The sequence below is a fragment of the Tiliqua scincoides genome, chromosome 3, assembly GCF_035046505.1.
Source record: "Tiliqua scincoides isolate rTilSci1 chromosome 3, rTilSci1.hap2, whole genome shotgun sequence".
NCBI classification, from domain to species: domain Eukaryota; kingdom Metazoa; phylum Chordata; class Lepidosauria; order Squamata; family Scincidae; genus Tiliqua; species Tiliqua scincoides.
In genome coordinates this window covers 73,053,462-73,070,607 of record NC_089823.1, presented here as the reverse complement: position 1 = coordinate 73,070,607, position 17,146 = coordinate 73,053,462, and the positions used below count along the sequence as shown (strand labels likewise).

General features: G+C 43.5%; 1 protein-coding gene across 1 annotated transcript in view; it reads left to right on the top strand.

The window, feature by feature from the left end:
• IL1RAPL1 (interleukin 1 receptor accessory protein like 1) overlaps nt 1-17,146 on the top strand; it is a 784,296-nt gene that overhangs the window by 732,402 nt on the left and 34,748 nt on the right. The window contains exon 10 of the mRNA XM_066621736.1: nt 1,459-1,604. Within this exon, the coding sequence (XP_066477833.1) occupies nt 1,459-1,604 (146 nt within the window). The remainder of the gene's footprint in view (nt 1-1,458; nt 1,605-17,146) is intronic.

Here is a 17,146-nt window from a genome sequence, read left to right as displayed (position 1 = left end):
GGGCACAATCCTAAGCAACTTTACAGCACCAAGGTTTGGGCAACGCAGCTCTGAGATACGGGAACAAACATTCCCTTACCTTGAGGAGGTCTCTTTGAGTGCCACCCAACTGCAGGATGCAGCACATGCCCCATTGGCACAGCTGTGTCAGTGCTCGAAAGTTGGTTAAGATTTGGGCCTAAAACTTTTTTGAGACACCTTGTGTACACACACGTAGGGCTGGCCCAAGTCTTCCTGATGCCTCAGGTGGCATGCCAAATGCTGACCCCCTTACCCAATGATGTGCCAGCCTCTTTTCCTCTCACGTTCCAGTGTTCTAGCTTAGCACTCACTTCCCCTCCCCATTTCAAGTTCATCTCTGTCCCTCTTTTCCTTTTCCAATCCAGAGAGGGTGATTGGCAAGTACAGGAGAGTAGGCAGACAGAGATGGGTGCCCAGCCACCAATCTACTGCTTGAGATGACTACTTCAGTTGGCCTCATGGATGGGCCAGCCCTAAATGAAAGGCTGGCATTAACAAGATATGGACTATATTGTTTCACCCCAAGTAAGCAGTCATTTTATCCTGCAGAGCTTTATGTCTACCAGATCTGACAAACAGTTGGCATATGACATTTCTTCTTTAAAGTTGCCCTGAGCCATTCACCTAGACACTTTTAGGACTTTGAAAGTTGAAAAGAGATGGTCAAGTAAACAACTTTGGTTTGGCCATTTTGTATTTGGAGGACCCTGAAGACTTTTTCCTTTTTCGTTGCTGAGCTGGGATTGTGACAATGTACAGAAATGTCTTATTTACTCTAGTGCTTGAAACATCAGGATGAGTGACCTCCACTGATACTCGTATTTTATGTCAAAGTGTTTGTTTTTATAGGCTGTGGATGTGGCTGAATATTAGCAGTGAAACAAATTTATATTTTTTAAGTTATACCTATGCAGGTGTATCAAGGAAGAATTTTTCTTTTTAACCCATTTCTGTCCAGCCCACAGGTGTACACATTTGATCCCTGTTGCGTATATGCAACATTGGGCAGAAATGGCTTAAGAAATGACAAATAAATACAATAAGAAAGAGGTTTTTGTCTTTAGGATTAAAACCAAGAGATATTCGTGTTCCCAAAAGCTGTTCTATGTAATATGTTTGATGAATACTTTTTTTAAAAAGCCTCTCTCTATAAAGAGCATGTAAACTTTTTGCCAACATTTCCCCCCGATATCTTATGAGGACATGCTTAAGAACAGCAAATTAACTGCAGCTCTTATTAGTATCTACAAAACCACACATCCTCATTAACAGAGAAGAAAAGGGCATTATATAATTTAATTAAGATTGCATCAAACCGTAGTCAAATTTGAAGCCACAGTGTTTTGATTTGAGAGAAACACCACATCAGGATTATCTGATGATTTGATGTGGTGTAAACAACATTACATATGAATAATTTTGATTTTTCTTTTGCAGAGTTCTTAAGGAGCATCTTGGAGAACAGGAAGTTTCCATCTCATTAATCCTTGATTCTGTGGAAGAAGGAGACCTTGGAAATTACTCATGTTATGTTGAAAATGGATATGGTCGCAGGCATGCCACTGTTATTTTACTGAAACGGGGTAAATATCTTTTAAAAACACAGATGATGTACTGTTCTATATTTTATATAACTATCTTCTGATGCCTTCCTTAGCTTTGAAACATACAAAATTATGCATGGGAAGGATTGAGTGGATACAGAGATGCTGTTAGGGTACAGGATACAGAGGGTTAGGACAGACAAAAGAAAATATTTCTTTACTCAGCGTGTGGTTGGTCTGTGGAACTCATTGCCACAGGATATGGTGATGGCATCTGGCCTAGATGCCTTTAAAATGGGATTGGACAGATTTCTGGAGGAAAAATCTATTGCGGGTTACAAGCCATGATGTGTATGTGCAACCCCTGATTTTAGAAATGGGCTATGTCAGATGCAAGGGAGGGCACTAGGATGCAGGTCTCTTGTTATCTGGTGTGCTCCTTGGGGCATTTGGTGCGCTGCTGTGAGATACAGGAAGCTGGACTAGATGCAGTGGTGTAGCTAATGATCATGTAGCCAAGCTAAAAATGATGCCCCGAAAGTGATGTCACAATTGGAAGTGACATCACACCTGGGCTTTTTAAAAGGTGCAAACTGGGGGAAAACCTGTCTCCTCGGAACAATTAGTCTCATAGGTCAGTTTTGAGTTAAAAAAATTCACTTTTTGTTTCATAAGGCAGTTGTGTTTTCATTTTTTGGTTAATTGGCCGTAACTTTTGATAGAATACAGATATTCCAATGCAGTTTGTTTCATTGCATTCTGCATTAAATTACCTTTCCAATGATATATAACATGATGCTAGTATTCATACATAACAAGATTTTCACAATTTTGGTCACTAATGTCAAGTTCAGCTTGTTGCCCCCCTAAAGCTTGATGCCCGGTGCAACTGCTACCCCCTGCACCTCCTTAGCTACGCCACTGACTAGATGGGCCTATGGCCTGATCCAGTGGGGCTGTTCTATGTTCTTTCTAGTCCTAGACACATTGGGAGGAAAATATTAATTAGTCGTTCCCTCAGAAGGGCATTTTAATGAAATAAATAATAAACGACCATCATTAAATATGGCTGCCTGTTGAAGAAATAGAGTTAAATACATTTTTTAATAATGTTTATATAAAAGATGCTTTTAACAACTGGTGAGCATGGGAACTAATAAAAATTTACTAGGACTAGCCTGGCAGGAAGCTATTGGTAATAGAAGTTTAATCATTTTCTGTAAGAAATAAGTCTAAATAATAAAAAAGCAATAGGTTTAAAACCTATTGAAGGAATAAAAAAAGGGATGAAATGTGCTGTGCATCTGGATGAATTCCAGCTTGCTGAGGGTTTTGTTCTGAAAGTTAGGCATAAAACTTGCAGTGTTATTTTTAAAAAAATAAGGTTTTTCCATTCGCTACTTATTAAAATTTTGGAACTAACATATTAGCAGCTAAGATCCTAATCACACAACTATTGGGGTTCCAATCAGTGGCATAGCTAGAGGGGGTGCAAAGCACTAAGTTTTGCAGGGAGCCTCTCTGTGGTGTGCAAGCGGCCCCTCCCCTTTGGAGCCATTCCAGGTGGTGGGAGCAAAACAGAGGTGTATGCACTCTGTTTAGTAGCACTCTAGTTAGTGAATGTAGGTCAACACCACATCATGGATAAGACCATTTTATTTTTTAAATTCCTTGTATACAAAATGTGGGGTATTGATTGACCCTAATGTAAATTTGAAACGTGCATTGGCTAAAATGGTCACTCACACTCCAGATGCCTCTCCTTGATTGAAGCTTCACATATGAAAAATGCTCTGTGAGGCTTTTAACCTGATCATGTTGATGTGAGGCTTTTAACCTGTGAGGCTTTTAACCTGATCATGTTTTAACCTGATCATGAAGATTGGAGGATAGCAAATGTCACGCCTATTTTTAAAAAGGGAAAGAGGGGGGACCCGGGAAACTATAGGCCGGTCAGCCTAACATCCATACTGGGTAAGACGGTGGAATGCCTCATCAAAGATAGGATCTCAAAACACATAGACGAACAGGCCTTGCTGAGGGAGAGTCAGCATGGCTTCTGTAAGGGTAAGTCTTGCCTCACAAACCTTATAGAATTATTTGAAAAGGTCAACAGGCATGTGGATGTGGGAGAACCCGTGGACATTATATATCTGGACTTTCAGAAGGCGTTTGACACGGTCCCTCACCAAAGGCTACTGAAAAAACTCCACAGTCAGGGAATTAGAGGACAGGTCCTCTCATGGATTGAGAACTGGTTGGAGGCCAGGAAGCAGAGAGTGGGTGTCAATGGGCAATTTTCACAATGGAGAGAGGTGAAAAGTGGTGTGCCCCAAGGATCTGTCCTGGGACCGGTGCTTTTCAACCTCTTCATAAATGACCTGGAGACAGGGTTGAGCAGTGAAGTGGCTAAGTTTGCAGACGACACCAAACTTTTCCGAGTGGTGAAGACCAGAAGTGATTGTGAGGAGCTCCAGAAAGATCTCTCCAGACTGGCAGAATGGGCAGCAAAATGGCAGATGCGCTTCAATGTCAGTAAGTGTAAAGTCATGCACATTGGGGCAAAAAATCAAAACTTTAGATATAGGCTGATGGGTTCTGAGCTGTCTGTGACAGATCAGGAGAGAGATCTTGGGGTGGTGGTGGACAGGTCGATGAAAGTGACAACCCAATGTGCGGCGGCAGTGAAGAAGGCCAATTCTATGCTTGGGATCATTAGGAAGGGTATTGAGAACAAAATGGCTAGTATTATAATGCCGTTGTACAAATCTATGGTAAGGCCACACCTGGAGTATTGTGTCCAGTTCTGGTCGCCGCATCTCAAAAAAGACATAGTGGAAATGGAAAAGGTGCAAAAGAGAGCGATTAAGATGATTACGGGGCTGGGGCACCTTCCTTATGAGGAAAGGCTACGGCGTTTGGGCCTCTTCAGCCTAGAAAAGAGACGCCTGAGGGGGGACATGATTGAGACATACAAAATTATGCAGGGGATGGACAGAGTGGATAGGGAGATGCTCTTTACACTCTCACATAATACCAGAACCAGGGGACATCCACTAAAATTGAGTGTTGGGCGGGTTAGGACAGACAAAAGAAAATATTTCTTTACTCAGCGTGTGGTCGGTCTGTGGAACTCCTTGCCACAGGATGTGGTGCTGGCGTCTAGCCTAGACACCTTTAAAAGGGGATTGGACAAGTTTCTGGAGGAAAAATCCATTATGGGGTACAAGCCATGATGTGTATGCGCAACCTCCTGATTTTAAAAATGGGTTATGTCAGAATGCCAGATGCAAGGGAGGGCACCAGTATAAGGTCTCTTGTTATCTGGTGTGCTTCCTGGGGCATTTGGTGGGCCGCTGTGAGATACAGGAAGCTGGACTAGATGGGCCTATCGCCTGATCCAGTGGGACTGTTCTTATGTTCTTATGATGTGATTAAGCTGTGCATCATTACTTGTCCTGCTTCTGTTCGCCTTCTGGAATGAAGGACAAGTCAGATTATAACAAGTGGTCTCCCCAGGGTATGACCGATCAGAAGTTCTGAGAAATTTTAAAAGTCTTTGCATATAACAAAAAGTTAGAAATAGGAGAGGGGGTTTGTCAAGGGAAAAACAGCAGAGGATTTGAATTGAGAAGTTACTTGATTGTGTCTGTAAGATATGAAATGTACCTGATGCATGCATTCAGCATACTTCGGCATACTTTGCATTTTGACAACTTTTTCAGTAAGATGAGAAATTAGCCGTGACAGATAAAAAAAACTCTCAGACTTCCTAGCTAAAAAAAACTCCAGATAGCTACTAGGCTCCTCTTTCTCACCATGGCAACATTTTTAATAAGATTTCCTTGCTTAGACCTACATCTCGGCTATGCAAGCAGTGTGTGGTGTCACATATTAATGTGAAATTATTTGGTTATTATAATCAGTAAGTTACTGTTTATGGGCTTGTCAGTGTGGTCATTGTTATTTAAGAAAGCTGCAATTTTGGAACAAATCAAAAGGACAAGTCAAATTGAACTATTTTAGTCATTCATTTCCAGTCCACATGATGTATCCATGTATGTATTTTAAATTTCTACCCAAATCAAGCCATCAAGCTGATTTACACCATTCTAAACAGCCAACAAAAACCATCTTAAATCTCAGCTTGGAGAAAAGAAAAGGATTTTTAAAAATAGCAATCCGGTCTATGAGTCCTGTGATTTTTTTTTAAGACCAGACTTCAAGGCTAAAAGAGTGCTGGCCTGGCAGGCTTGCCTGGAGAGAGAGTTCCATGGAGAGGGCATCACCCCTAAGAAAGACCTGCTTCTGGTGGCCATCAATTTGACCTCAGATGGCAGCAGGACTCAGAACAGGGCTGTCTTCACAGCAGGCCTGAATTGTTTATGCCTAGCACAATTTGTGGCTGCCTGCCAGCATTAGAAAGCTAAACACAGCAGATGGATGTGATGCAACAATTCCAAATGGACATTTTGACTAAGAAGCAAATGGAGCTTCTTGGAGAGAGCAGAAAGAGTTGCATCACATCACATGAGCAGAATGACCTGTTTTCAATCAGGGTGGGAAAACTGATCTTGTTTGTTTACAAACATTTGAATAAAGATCTTAAGCCACCAGGAAAGAAAAGCATCTTTCTCAAAGGTGTAAGTAAAGCTGCATATCAGGTAAAACTGAAATGGTATCCATGGTCGTCACAAAAGGGCTGAAATGTGGGTATGTTCTTCCCTTTGAATTATCAGAAGCTGAGAATGAACAGAGCACTGTGGCAGAAAGAAACTGGATACAGTCGTCCCCCCCAACAAACTCTTGTTTGGTTCCCCTAAATAGCTGAATCAGATCAGGGTCCCTCTAGCCTGGCCCAGACCACCCTTGCATGCTCACGAGCAGGATGCAAGAGAACTAGCCATCCTTGAACTTTTGTGCTCAACAACTTGGCATTGGAGATGTACTGTACCACCTTTCCTTTCTAACTTTTGAATGTTACAGCCATTCATAAACCTAGGGAATCCAATGAATGAAAAGCAATGTAAGTCAGAGGCCATGGACATATCTTGTAGCAATTAATTCCATTAATTAGATATGCACAGAAATAATAAATGTTTCCAGGACAAATGTTTTTTGTCCTGAATTTGTCTCTTTCACTGGAGAATGCTAGTGTTTTGCTGCACATGTAACCTAAATCTTCTGCAGGCATTCCCTCTCAATGGAGAAGTAGCATATGGTGAGTTCCTTTCGCTATCCCCCTGCTCTCCTTGCACTGAAATGTTTGTCTCCTACAAACACTGGAAGTTGGAGATTTTTCTCTACGTGATCAAAATGCTGAACTCTTTCCGTGTTTCAATCACAGGGAGCTTCTCTCCCCATCTGCCTCCAATGCAGGAAGGGGGGAGAGTTTTATGAACATATCATGTCTGCCCTTATTTGTCTTTGTCTAAACTAAAAAGTCCCAAATGCATTAGTCTTTTCACATTGAGAAGACATTCTACCACTCCATGACTTGGGTTTCACTTTCTATGCTTTCTCAATGTTTCCCATTTTGCTTTTAAGAAAGGTTAAGCATAATTATTTTAAATGTGAACTCAGCATAGGTTTCTATTTTAGCAACATTGTGTTTACTCTTTTATTTGTAAACCTGTTCTAATAATTCAGTATAATGAACTTGTGTTTTTTTGGCAATTTTTAATTAGTTTTGCACAATATAACACGAAGTCTCTTTCATGCTGGTCACAGTCAATTTGGATTCCATTAGTAGATATGCCACGTGAGCATAGATTTTCTTGTTCCAATATGAATCACTTCGCATAGACCTAAGTTGAATTTCATCAGCTTGTTGCTCCTAGTGGAGAGAATACCATCCATTCATCTCTTTGGAATGGTATTCTCCTCAAAACTTTGATACAATTTGAAAACAACCTCCCTGTTGATCCTTGATTCTACATAATTTATAAAGAATGTTAAATACTGCACCAATAGTCCTGAAAGAGATCCTTGAATGAATCTACTGTTGTGAAAACTGTTCCTTTTTTCCTACCATTCCTAAGAAATGAACTCCTGATCTGCAGTTGAGTCTATCATTGTAGTCATTGATTGCTAAGTTTCTTTAGGAGCTTTTGGAAAGGAGTCTTGTGAAAATCCAAAATGTGTATTAGGTCACACAAGCAGAATTTCTGCAGAATACTTTGTTAACCTCAAAGTATTCTAGAACAGTGGTTCTTAAACTTTTAACACTGGAACCCACTTTTTAGAATCAGAATCTGTCAGTATCCACCAGAAGTGATGTCATTACTAGAAGTGACATCATCAAGCAGGAAAATTTGGGGTCCCAACCCACAGTTTGAGAAACACTGTTCTAGAAGATTTCGCACACTGACCCCCAGCAAAGTTTCTTCTCCTATACAATTGGCAGTCTTTTGGCAGCCTTGTTTCCAGCCTTAGAATGTTTGAGTTAAAGCAATCTTGTCCACACTACAGACTGCAGTTTTGTGGAAGAAAGTTTTTCAAACCATCTTCTTCTTCAGTGTGATCAAAATCCTTAACCATGGGAAATATACTTGAATATTTCAAAACACAAGTAGAAATTGAAACTGTAGATACCATAGGTACTTATGTATATAATACAATGTAGGGATTGTGCTCTCCTTGATCCAACCTTATACTTCCATGTGATTGAAATACAAGCAGGCAGGAAAGCTGACAGTTTATCAATATAATAGCTCTTAATAATGCAATATGGTGTAGTAATAAATGGCGAGGGAAGCTACTCATTCAGTGGCACACTACTAAAATATGAAACTCTCATCATGGAGCTAACCTCCTGCAGTCTTATTTAATTACATGGTAACTTCGAATTACAAAGTAGCCTCTAATTGCCTAATTACTTCTTGGAATTTTTTTGAACTTTGTTTTTTAACACATAAAAACTTCACAAAGATGTGTGTGTGTGTGTGGGGGGGGGCTTTTCTTATTTGTTTTTCTTTACTTAGACCTGTCTTGGAGCTGCAGGTTGCTTAACATAAAACAGCATCCCCAGTGAAATGGACAGCTGCAGCAAAAGAGATGCTACACAGGAGTGGGAGGGAGGTGTTCTGGGGTGGGCAGAGGGCGGTCCCAGGGGCGGGTGGGCAGGCAGCGGGAGGTGAGGCTGGGATCCAGCTGTTATGCCGGATCCCAACCCCTGTTCCTGAGCAGCGCAGACTTGTGCCACCTCCTGAAGTGTTTCCCCTGACCTCTGGCTAAGCCACTTTGGCACCCTATCTCACACTGCATACAGTGCAAGTCTCCTGCACTGCACATCCTCAATGAATCTTCATACAAAAAGGAAGAAAGAATAGAGGGAAGCATTATACCTGTCCTTAGTCAGCTGAGCAGTTGCCTGTGGTGACTGATGTACTTGTGGCTAGAGAAGCAGTGTTCTTGTAGATGTTCAACTACCAGGTCAAGAATTGAGCATTAGGTTCAGAATTGCATTAGATTTGCCTGGAGTGTGATCTCCACAAATGGGGCTCATGGAGCAGTGGCAAAGTTCTTGTGCCAGGTCTTAGTGTGAAAATCCTGGGGCCTGGATCGCTTCAATAGTACCCACCAAAACAAAAGAAAAAATATTTTCTGAGTGGAATACTCAATGCTCAGTCCTGTTAACCATTTTTTGGAGCAAGAACAGAAGAGATGCCTGTTCCAAATGATGTTTAAAAGAGTTCTAGTTCTTTAACACTTAACTGGGTTAAGGAGTTTCTCAGGCCTGAGTCTTGATCTGGGGCAAAAGGCACCCATTCAGTCTTCACAGTAAAGCAATCAAGGGACTATGATTGCTTAACCACAGGCTGGGCAAAGGGTGAAAAGGTCTTTGCATTAAGGTAAAAAAGCTTCTATTTCTTTCCCATAACTTTCTTCAGGCACTGCCTGTTTTCCCAGGGCGTCCTCTCTCTGACAGTGGTTTCTTTGTTTCAGTCTTTACAAAAGAATTAGCTGGTTGGTAAAACTCCAGACATGACATTGAAAAAGGCTAATAGCAAAAATATAATGAATGTCTTGAAGCTCACTCAGCATTTGTGGAACTAGGAAACAAGTGAGCATCAATTAGCTTTAATGGTGCCATATGTCCAGGCTTTAATGGATCACCAGAATTTGTGGGTGAATCGATCTTACTTTGTTATCCTTTTCTTTGTGACGTTATCAACCAAATGTTTTCCATCCCTCTCCCTCCAGCTTTGGCCCCAAGAGGATTCACTAAGTGGTTCAGAGCTAGTTGAAAGTAAAGACTTCCAGTAATTTACCATCTGAAGCCTTATCTCAGTCTAGAATTTAACACTGTGCACGCATGTCTCCAAAATAAATTTGTAGCACAATCCTATGCATGTCTACTCAGAAGTTAATCTCATTTAGTTGAATGAGACTTGCTCCCAGGTAACTATGCATAGGATTGTAGCCTTATGACCCACTCCAAACCCCCCCCCCTTACTAGCTTTGCACTGTGGAGGCTGCTTTACAGCTCTCACAATACAGCCTTCACAGATGCTTGCTGTTGGTCCACTGGGGGGGGGGGCACAGTGCTGGCAGGATCACAGAACCTGCTGGAACAGATAAATCTATGCAAATCACAGGAAATTACTAACTACTCTTACTAACTAAATTACTAACTAAAACTACTAAAGTTTTGCCATGTGTGTAAATTTGCGTAATTCCTAATTTTGAGTTGTGTATATAAGAATAGACTGTTAAGGTTCTATCCAAATAACTTTTAAAGGTTATCAAAGAGAATTAGAAATTCACTAACAATTAATGAAAGGTAAAAGCTAGGAGTAATTATGTTATCAAAGTTTAAACGTTTTTGTGGAAAAGGTACCTTAAGAAAGAAGCATGGTAGGAAATAATGTTTGGGTAAGAAGTCGACACAACTATGATTTGTGGATCTTATTGTTGTCATTAAGCTAATGTTTGAGCCCTGAAAAAGTGGCATAAGATATTTTAAATAAATAAATAAACCTTGAAAGAAAAAAGTATGTGCTACTATTTATATGAAGAAATTTAAAGAAAGCATAAATTAATTAAAAAGTGTATTCTCACATGTACTAACAGTTCAATTCCTACCCACGTGGCAATGCAGCATGGCTTCTGCTGCATCCCATGGGGATTTTCAGTTGCTGGATTTTTCAGTTACTCGGTGAGGTAAAAGGACCCTTGCACCAGTGCAGTGGCATAGCTTAGGGGGTGCAGGGGGTAGCAGTTTTACTGGGCATCAAGCTTTAGGGGGGCAACAAGCTGAGCTTGACACTAGTGACCAAAATTGTGAAAATCTTGTTATGTATGAATACTACCATCATGTGATATATCATTGGAAAGGTAATTTAATGCAGAATGCAATGAAACAAACTGCACTGGAATATCTGTTTTCTATCAAAAGTTATGGCCAAAAAACCAGAAAATGAAAACACAACTGCCTTGTGGAACAAAAAGTGAATTTGCTTAACTCCAAACAGACCTATGAGACTGTTTGTTCTGAGTGCCAATGAAATGTTGTTATGATACAGCATGGAACAAATAACTTTTTATTTACTTAATTAAATTTGATTTTGTCATGTGGGGGGGGGGCATCAAAATGTTCCTTGACCCCAGGTTGTAGATAGATGCCTTAGCTATGCTACTGACTGGGGGGAGGCAGCAGAGCAAGTGGGTGGTGAGCTGCTGGGAGAGGAGGTGGGATCCTCCTGTTGCAAGGTTGAAAGAAAGCAACTCAAGAAGACTCGGTACCCAGGAGTGAAAGTTTGCAGGCTGTTTATTCAGTTGCATGCAATGGGTGCTCACGGGACTCTTGTCCAAAGCAAATGAGCACACTTACCAATAGTGATTTCAACTTTTATACAATTTCTGGTCCTTTGTCTCCAAATCTAGACATTTCATTGGCTGAAATTTGCATCAGAGATGGGCAAGAGGTAGGCAAATTATTGATTGGTTACAATTTGCATCAGAGATGGGCAAGAGGTGGAATTTCACCTTAAAAGCTTAAAAAATTACAAAGTTTCCAAAAGTCAGCAGAGAGCAGTATCACACAAAATACTCAAAGACAAGTGTGGAGACCGACATGACTTCATAAGTGATAAGATATTTCTTGGCAGGACTTCAGGCCCATCTCGTTAGTGAGGCCTGAGACCATTATCCTAGTCTCCTGGACTAGGCCTAGTCTCCTGTTATCTTTTGCATTCCACACCTGTTGCTTTAACATAAACACTGTGGGGCCCAGTTTGCAAAGCCAAGGTTTTCTGTAACACAGCAAAGCAGCTTTTGGTTCCTTTTAGAGCAGTCTATGATTCTTTGCTTTTGTGACTACTGTGGCCTTTACATATGGGTTACAGTTTGGGGGCAAGGGCTACCATGTGTTACTCCCAACAAGTGGGGTAGCTAGTGGGGGGTGAAGGGGCAGTCCGCCCCGGGTACCACCCTTGGAGAGTGTAGCACCACAAATGCCCCAACATCACTAACATCACAAAGGTTAGGCGTAACCCCATCATGCTATATATTGTTGGATGCAGAATTTCACAGAATGCAATGCAAAAACCGGATTGAAATATCTCCTTTCTGTCAAAAGATATTGCCAAAAAACCAGAAACCAAAAATTACATTGAACCCTGTGGAAAATGAAACTGATTCATATAGCGCGCTTGTTCGCGAGTAGGTGAACTTGCCATAGTTCATCAGAAAGGGCAGGCTGAGAGGAATCCAAGGACACCAGAATGGTTTCTAAACAATGAAAGCAGCCCCCAAAAACACCCAAGAAGGAAGTTCCTCTCTCCAAGCAGACGAATGTATTGAGCCCTATGGAAAGCGAAAGTAAGCCACAGGGTCGCGTTTACTCGCAAGTAAGCAAATGTGCCTTGGCTTCTGGTCAAGTCAGGCAAAGGGGAATGCAAGGCTAGCTGCATGTTCCCCATCTAATGAAAGTGGAGCTCCACAAATGCTCCAGAAGGCAGCTCCCCCCAAAGAATAAACCAGAGGCTTAAACTGGTAAGGTGGTCACTGGGAAGGGCCACCAGTGAGAAAATCTCACTGATTTATCTCTCTGTGTGTGTGTGTGGGGGGGGGGGTGTTATTGCAGGCAGGCTACAGAGAAAATTCACTTGGTGAAACAGGGCTGACTTTTCTTTAATTATTTATAATTATTTTATTTTGCTTGATGATATCACTTCCAGCCATGGCATCACTTCCAGTGGGTCCTGGACAGATTCTCATTCTAAAAAATGGATCCCAGTGTGAAAAGTTTGAGAACCACTGCCTTAACTCAAAACAGGCCAATGAGACATTCGGGGGGGGGGGGAGTGACACCCTAGTGACCAAAATTTTGGAAATCGTGGCTTTTAGGAATAATACCATCAAGTTATATACCATTTGATGCAGAATTTCATTCATTACTTGTGGGGAATATTCACTGCATTTATTTTTCTGGCCATTATTATTATTCATTTCATGTCATGACTATTATTATCTGTCTCACCTACCTCACAGTGTTGTTGTGAGGACAAAATAAGGGGAGGAACCATGTACACTACCCTGAGCTGCTTAGAGGAAGGGTGGTATAAAAAGTGAAGTAATTGATTAAACAATATAATTAATAATTCATATGGGGTGACAAAAATTTATGGGCCCCAGGTGTCAAATGACCTAGCTATGCCTCTGCTCCCAACTTTCAATTTTTAAAAAGCCTGGGTATGATGTCACTTCCGGTTATGACATCACTTCTGGAGCAACATTTTGAGCTTGGTGCCGGGCTACACAATCATTAGCTACGCCACTGCACCAGTGATTGAGCTGGTGCAGGTTTGAGTTGCCCCATAGCAGTTGCTAGAGTCCACACTATTCTATGAAGGTGGATCAGGTCTGGGAAGGAGCTCAGGATTTGGCATGTGCTGTTGCTGATCCTGCCCCCCTCCTAGGTCTGGTCTTCCCTCCTCCCCACCCCATCACTACTCTGTTCTGCCCACCCCCTCCCCTGCCTCATTCAACCCTCTCCCCACCTCCCTCCCGAGTCTCTTCCCAGGCCTGATCCACCTTCACAGAACAGCACAAACTTGAAATGTGGTCAGGATAGTGCTGTAGCGGCCAGGTGGAGTAACAGTATGGGCCTCTTCCCCTTAGGGCAGGTGTGACACAGGGCAGGTGTCCCTAACTGGATTATTCACATGTGCCCATACACATGGAGGCCTGGTTCATGTGAGCTTCCTTCATTTTTTTGAGGGGCAAATAATCAAATGGACCTGGTGACTATCATCAGGATCTATACATCCTGGATTTATTGTTAAAACCAAAAATTGTAGGGTAGCTTCAATGCTCTCTTTAGTTGTCCCTCAGTTTTATAATGACCATAAATCCCACTTGCAAGAAAATTCCATAGTCTTGTGCATTATTGTTGAAATTGTTAGCAAATCTTTAAATGTAGTACCTCTAGAATGAAGCTATTGGGCTGTTTTGTGAGTGCAAGAGCTGCAGCCAGCTTAAATTGCTGATCTCAGGAGCTTTCTCAGCCGTTAGGAATCAATTATGTCCTATATTTTACAAAGTGATTGTGAGGAATAAGAGTTGAGTGGACAAAAAGCAGCTACAATGTCTGACACCTTCTGCAAACAAATTGCGGAGCTAATCATTCTTTGGGCTACTGTACAGCACAAGTCTGTAACACTGCTGTGTTTTTGACAGGGCGCAGGCATATTCTGTGGCAACACATTTTATGGATCAATTAATTGGTTCTAATGAGATCAGTAAGTGGAAGAAATCCTGCATTTGAGCAGAAACAAAATGCTATGGCCTTAAACATATACACGCACCGCACCAAAGTATCCCTTTTCCACTCAGTCAAAACAAACTCCTAGAAATCATTCTAAAGCGTTCTTAAATGAGAACCAGAGAAAAGCCCTCCAGCTGTTAATGCAGGTGGAGGGAAACTTGTCTGGTTCCCCGCCTGCATGACGTGGTGAGCAGCTATTGGTTGGGGGAGGGGGCAAGCTGGGGCATAGTTTAAAGGCTGGCACCCACGCTTTCCCAGTCTCTTTGTTCCTCAGCAGCAGTGGCTGATCCATCACCTCTCATTCCCCAGGGGTGCCTCGGTGAATGATGGTATACCGCGGGAGTTTTGCTCGGTGCAGCACATGTCATTTGGCGAGGCATTGGCTATTCTCAGAGGTTGTGGGGCTCGGGCACAAATGGCGAAATGTGACATTGAGTCTGCATTTCGGCTGCTGCCAGTCCACCCAGATGATTTCTGCCTGCTGGGCTTCGCTTTCGATAACCAATTTTACGTGGACAAATGTCTACCGATGGGGTTGGGTTCAAGCTGTTTCGCATTTGAACAGGTAGCTACCTTCCTGGAATGGGCTTTGCGCAAGAGGACTGGGATTAGGTCAACAGCACATTACCTTGATGATTATATCCTGATGGGGCCAGCGCAGTCCGGCAATTGTGGGGCTTTGCTACGGGGATTCATTGTCCTGTGCAGGGAGTTGAGTGTTCCCCTAGCCAATGACAAAACAAGGGCCCAACCACCTGCCTCACATTCTTGGGTATAGAGCTTGATACTGTCAAACAGTGCTGCAGACTCCCTGAGGCCAAACTGGCCTCTGTACGGGAATGGCTGGCGAGGTGTAGGAAGCTAAGGAAGATGAAACTACGGGAGTTGCAGGAGCTCTTGGGCCACTTACAGTTTGCGTGCTGGGTCATCGTACCAGGGAGGGCTTTTTTGCGCAGGTGGTACGACACCCTTAGAGGGGCTTCTAAGCCCCATCACCGGATCAGAATGACACCAGCAATGCGGGAAGATAAGAGCATTTGGGCTATCTTCCTAAAGGACTTCAACGGGGTGTCATTTTGGTGCTCAGCTAAGCTCTTAGAGACTGAGCTGCAAGTCCACTCAGATGCTGCAGGTGGCACAGGCTTTGGGATTTATTTTCGGGGAAGATGGTGCACTGGCAGATGGCCCTCTAGTTGGCACTTGGACATTACAGCTGATTTGACCTTTTTAGAGCTTTTTCCCACCGTGGTTGCTGTCCACCTCTGGGGGTTGGAAATTAAGGACTCCACAGTGCAATTCTGGTGCGATAATCTGGCAGTAGTTCACGTTATAAATCAGCAAACGTCCTGGGTCCCCAAGAGTCATGCATTCAGTATGCGCCTTTGTACTGCAATGCCTATGTCTTAACATGTTATTTGTGGCTAGGCATGTGCCGGGCTTGGCTAACGGGATAGCCGATGCTCTCTCTCGTTTCCAGGAGGAGCATTTTCGCCAGTTGATACCCTGCGCGAGGGAAGAGCCAGACCCCATGCCCCAGTGGTTGTGGAACCTTGGGTGCGAGAAGTCAACAGGGCAGTGAATGCTTCCCTGGCCCCAAGCACCTGGGCAAGTTATAAAAGGAGAGTAGGCAAGTTTGAGGGCTTCAGGGCTACTGCTGGCCTCCCAGGTGTTTGGCCCATCCTGCCTGAGCATGTGATACAGTTTTTAGTCAGACTCAGGTCAAATGGCAGGGCAAGTAATACACTTGGCGGCTACTTGGTGGCCCTGGCTTTTGAGGCAATGGTGCGCGGGCTGTCTGACTGCACCGGGGATTTTTGCATTAGGAGAATGTTAACAGTAGGGGACAGTAAGTAGCCTATTTGGCCTCCTGGTCTCACTAATTGAGTCATACAGTGCAGTCTGTTCCACTGCATTTGAAGCACTGCTGCTTAGGGCTGCCGCCCTTGTCCTTTTTGGGGGGGCCTTCCGCCCTGGTGAGGTTTTGGCACAAAGTAGGTGGGACTCCTCTGAGCATGCCCTACGGGTCACAGATGTACACTGGACCCAGGCTGGCATGAGGCTGAGGCAGTCGAAGACAGGCCAGGTTGGTCATGGACAGTTGGTTCAACTAAATGGGGCATGGAACTCCCCACTTTGCCTGGAGGCGGGGCTGAGTGAGGATGTGGCTCAAAGAGATGTGGCTCAAAGAGATGTGTCCGACGGGCCAATCTTTGTGCACAAGTGGAAGGAGCACTGTTGTGCTGGGAATGGGGCTGACGTAGCGCAGGAGGCGCACAAAGTGAGCGGATCCCAAGATGTCAATGATGGTCCCCCAATGGGGCAGAGGAGGCTGGAGCGCTAGGCTAGGCCCCCCCCCCCCGTGTGGCAGGGTAGTGCAGGAACGGAAGGAGAAATAGGGAACTGGTGTCTACCTTCAGGCAAAGCAACAGGCCGGGTTAAGGCCAGTGCTGAGCCCCGAGGCTACTTGGATCGGGGACAGCCTGGCTTGACCCCGGAATGGAATTTGGATGCTCACCTTCGTGGTTCCCCGGCCCAGGGTGGGCAGAACAATTCAGCTGGCTGGACCCTGTTTCCAGGGGTTGGTGATGAAGAACCTGGGGGAGCCTTGGGCGAGCTCAGGTTCTGAGTCAAGGTGGTTCACCCAAAGGAGGGCTCAGACAGGAACTGTCTCCTCCTAGTTAGGTGCCCACACTAAAGGGGGGTGGAGTATAGCCAGGTCCTGTTGCATTGCACCAATCGCTGCGCAGCCTTGTAATGGAATAAATCATGGCCCTGTTTCAACCAAGTCTTTTGTGTCACGCATGTTTGT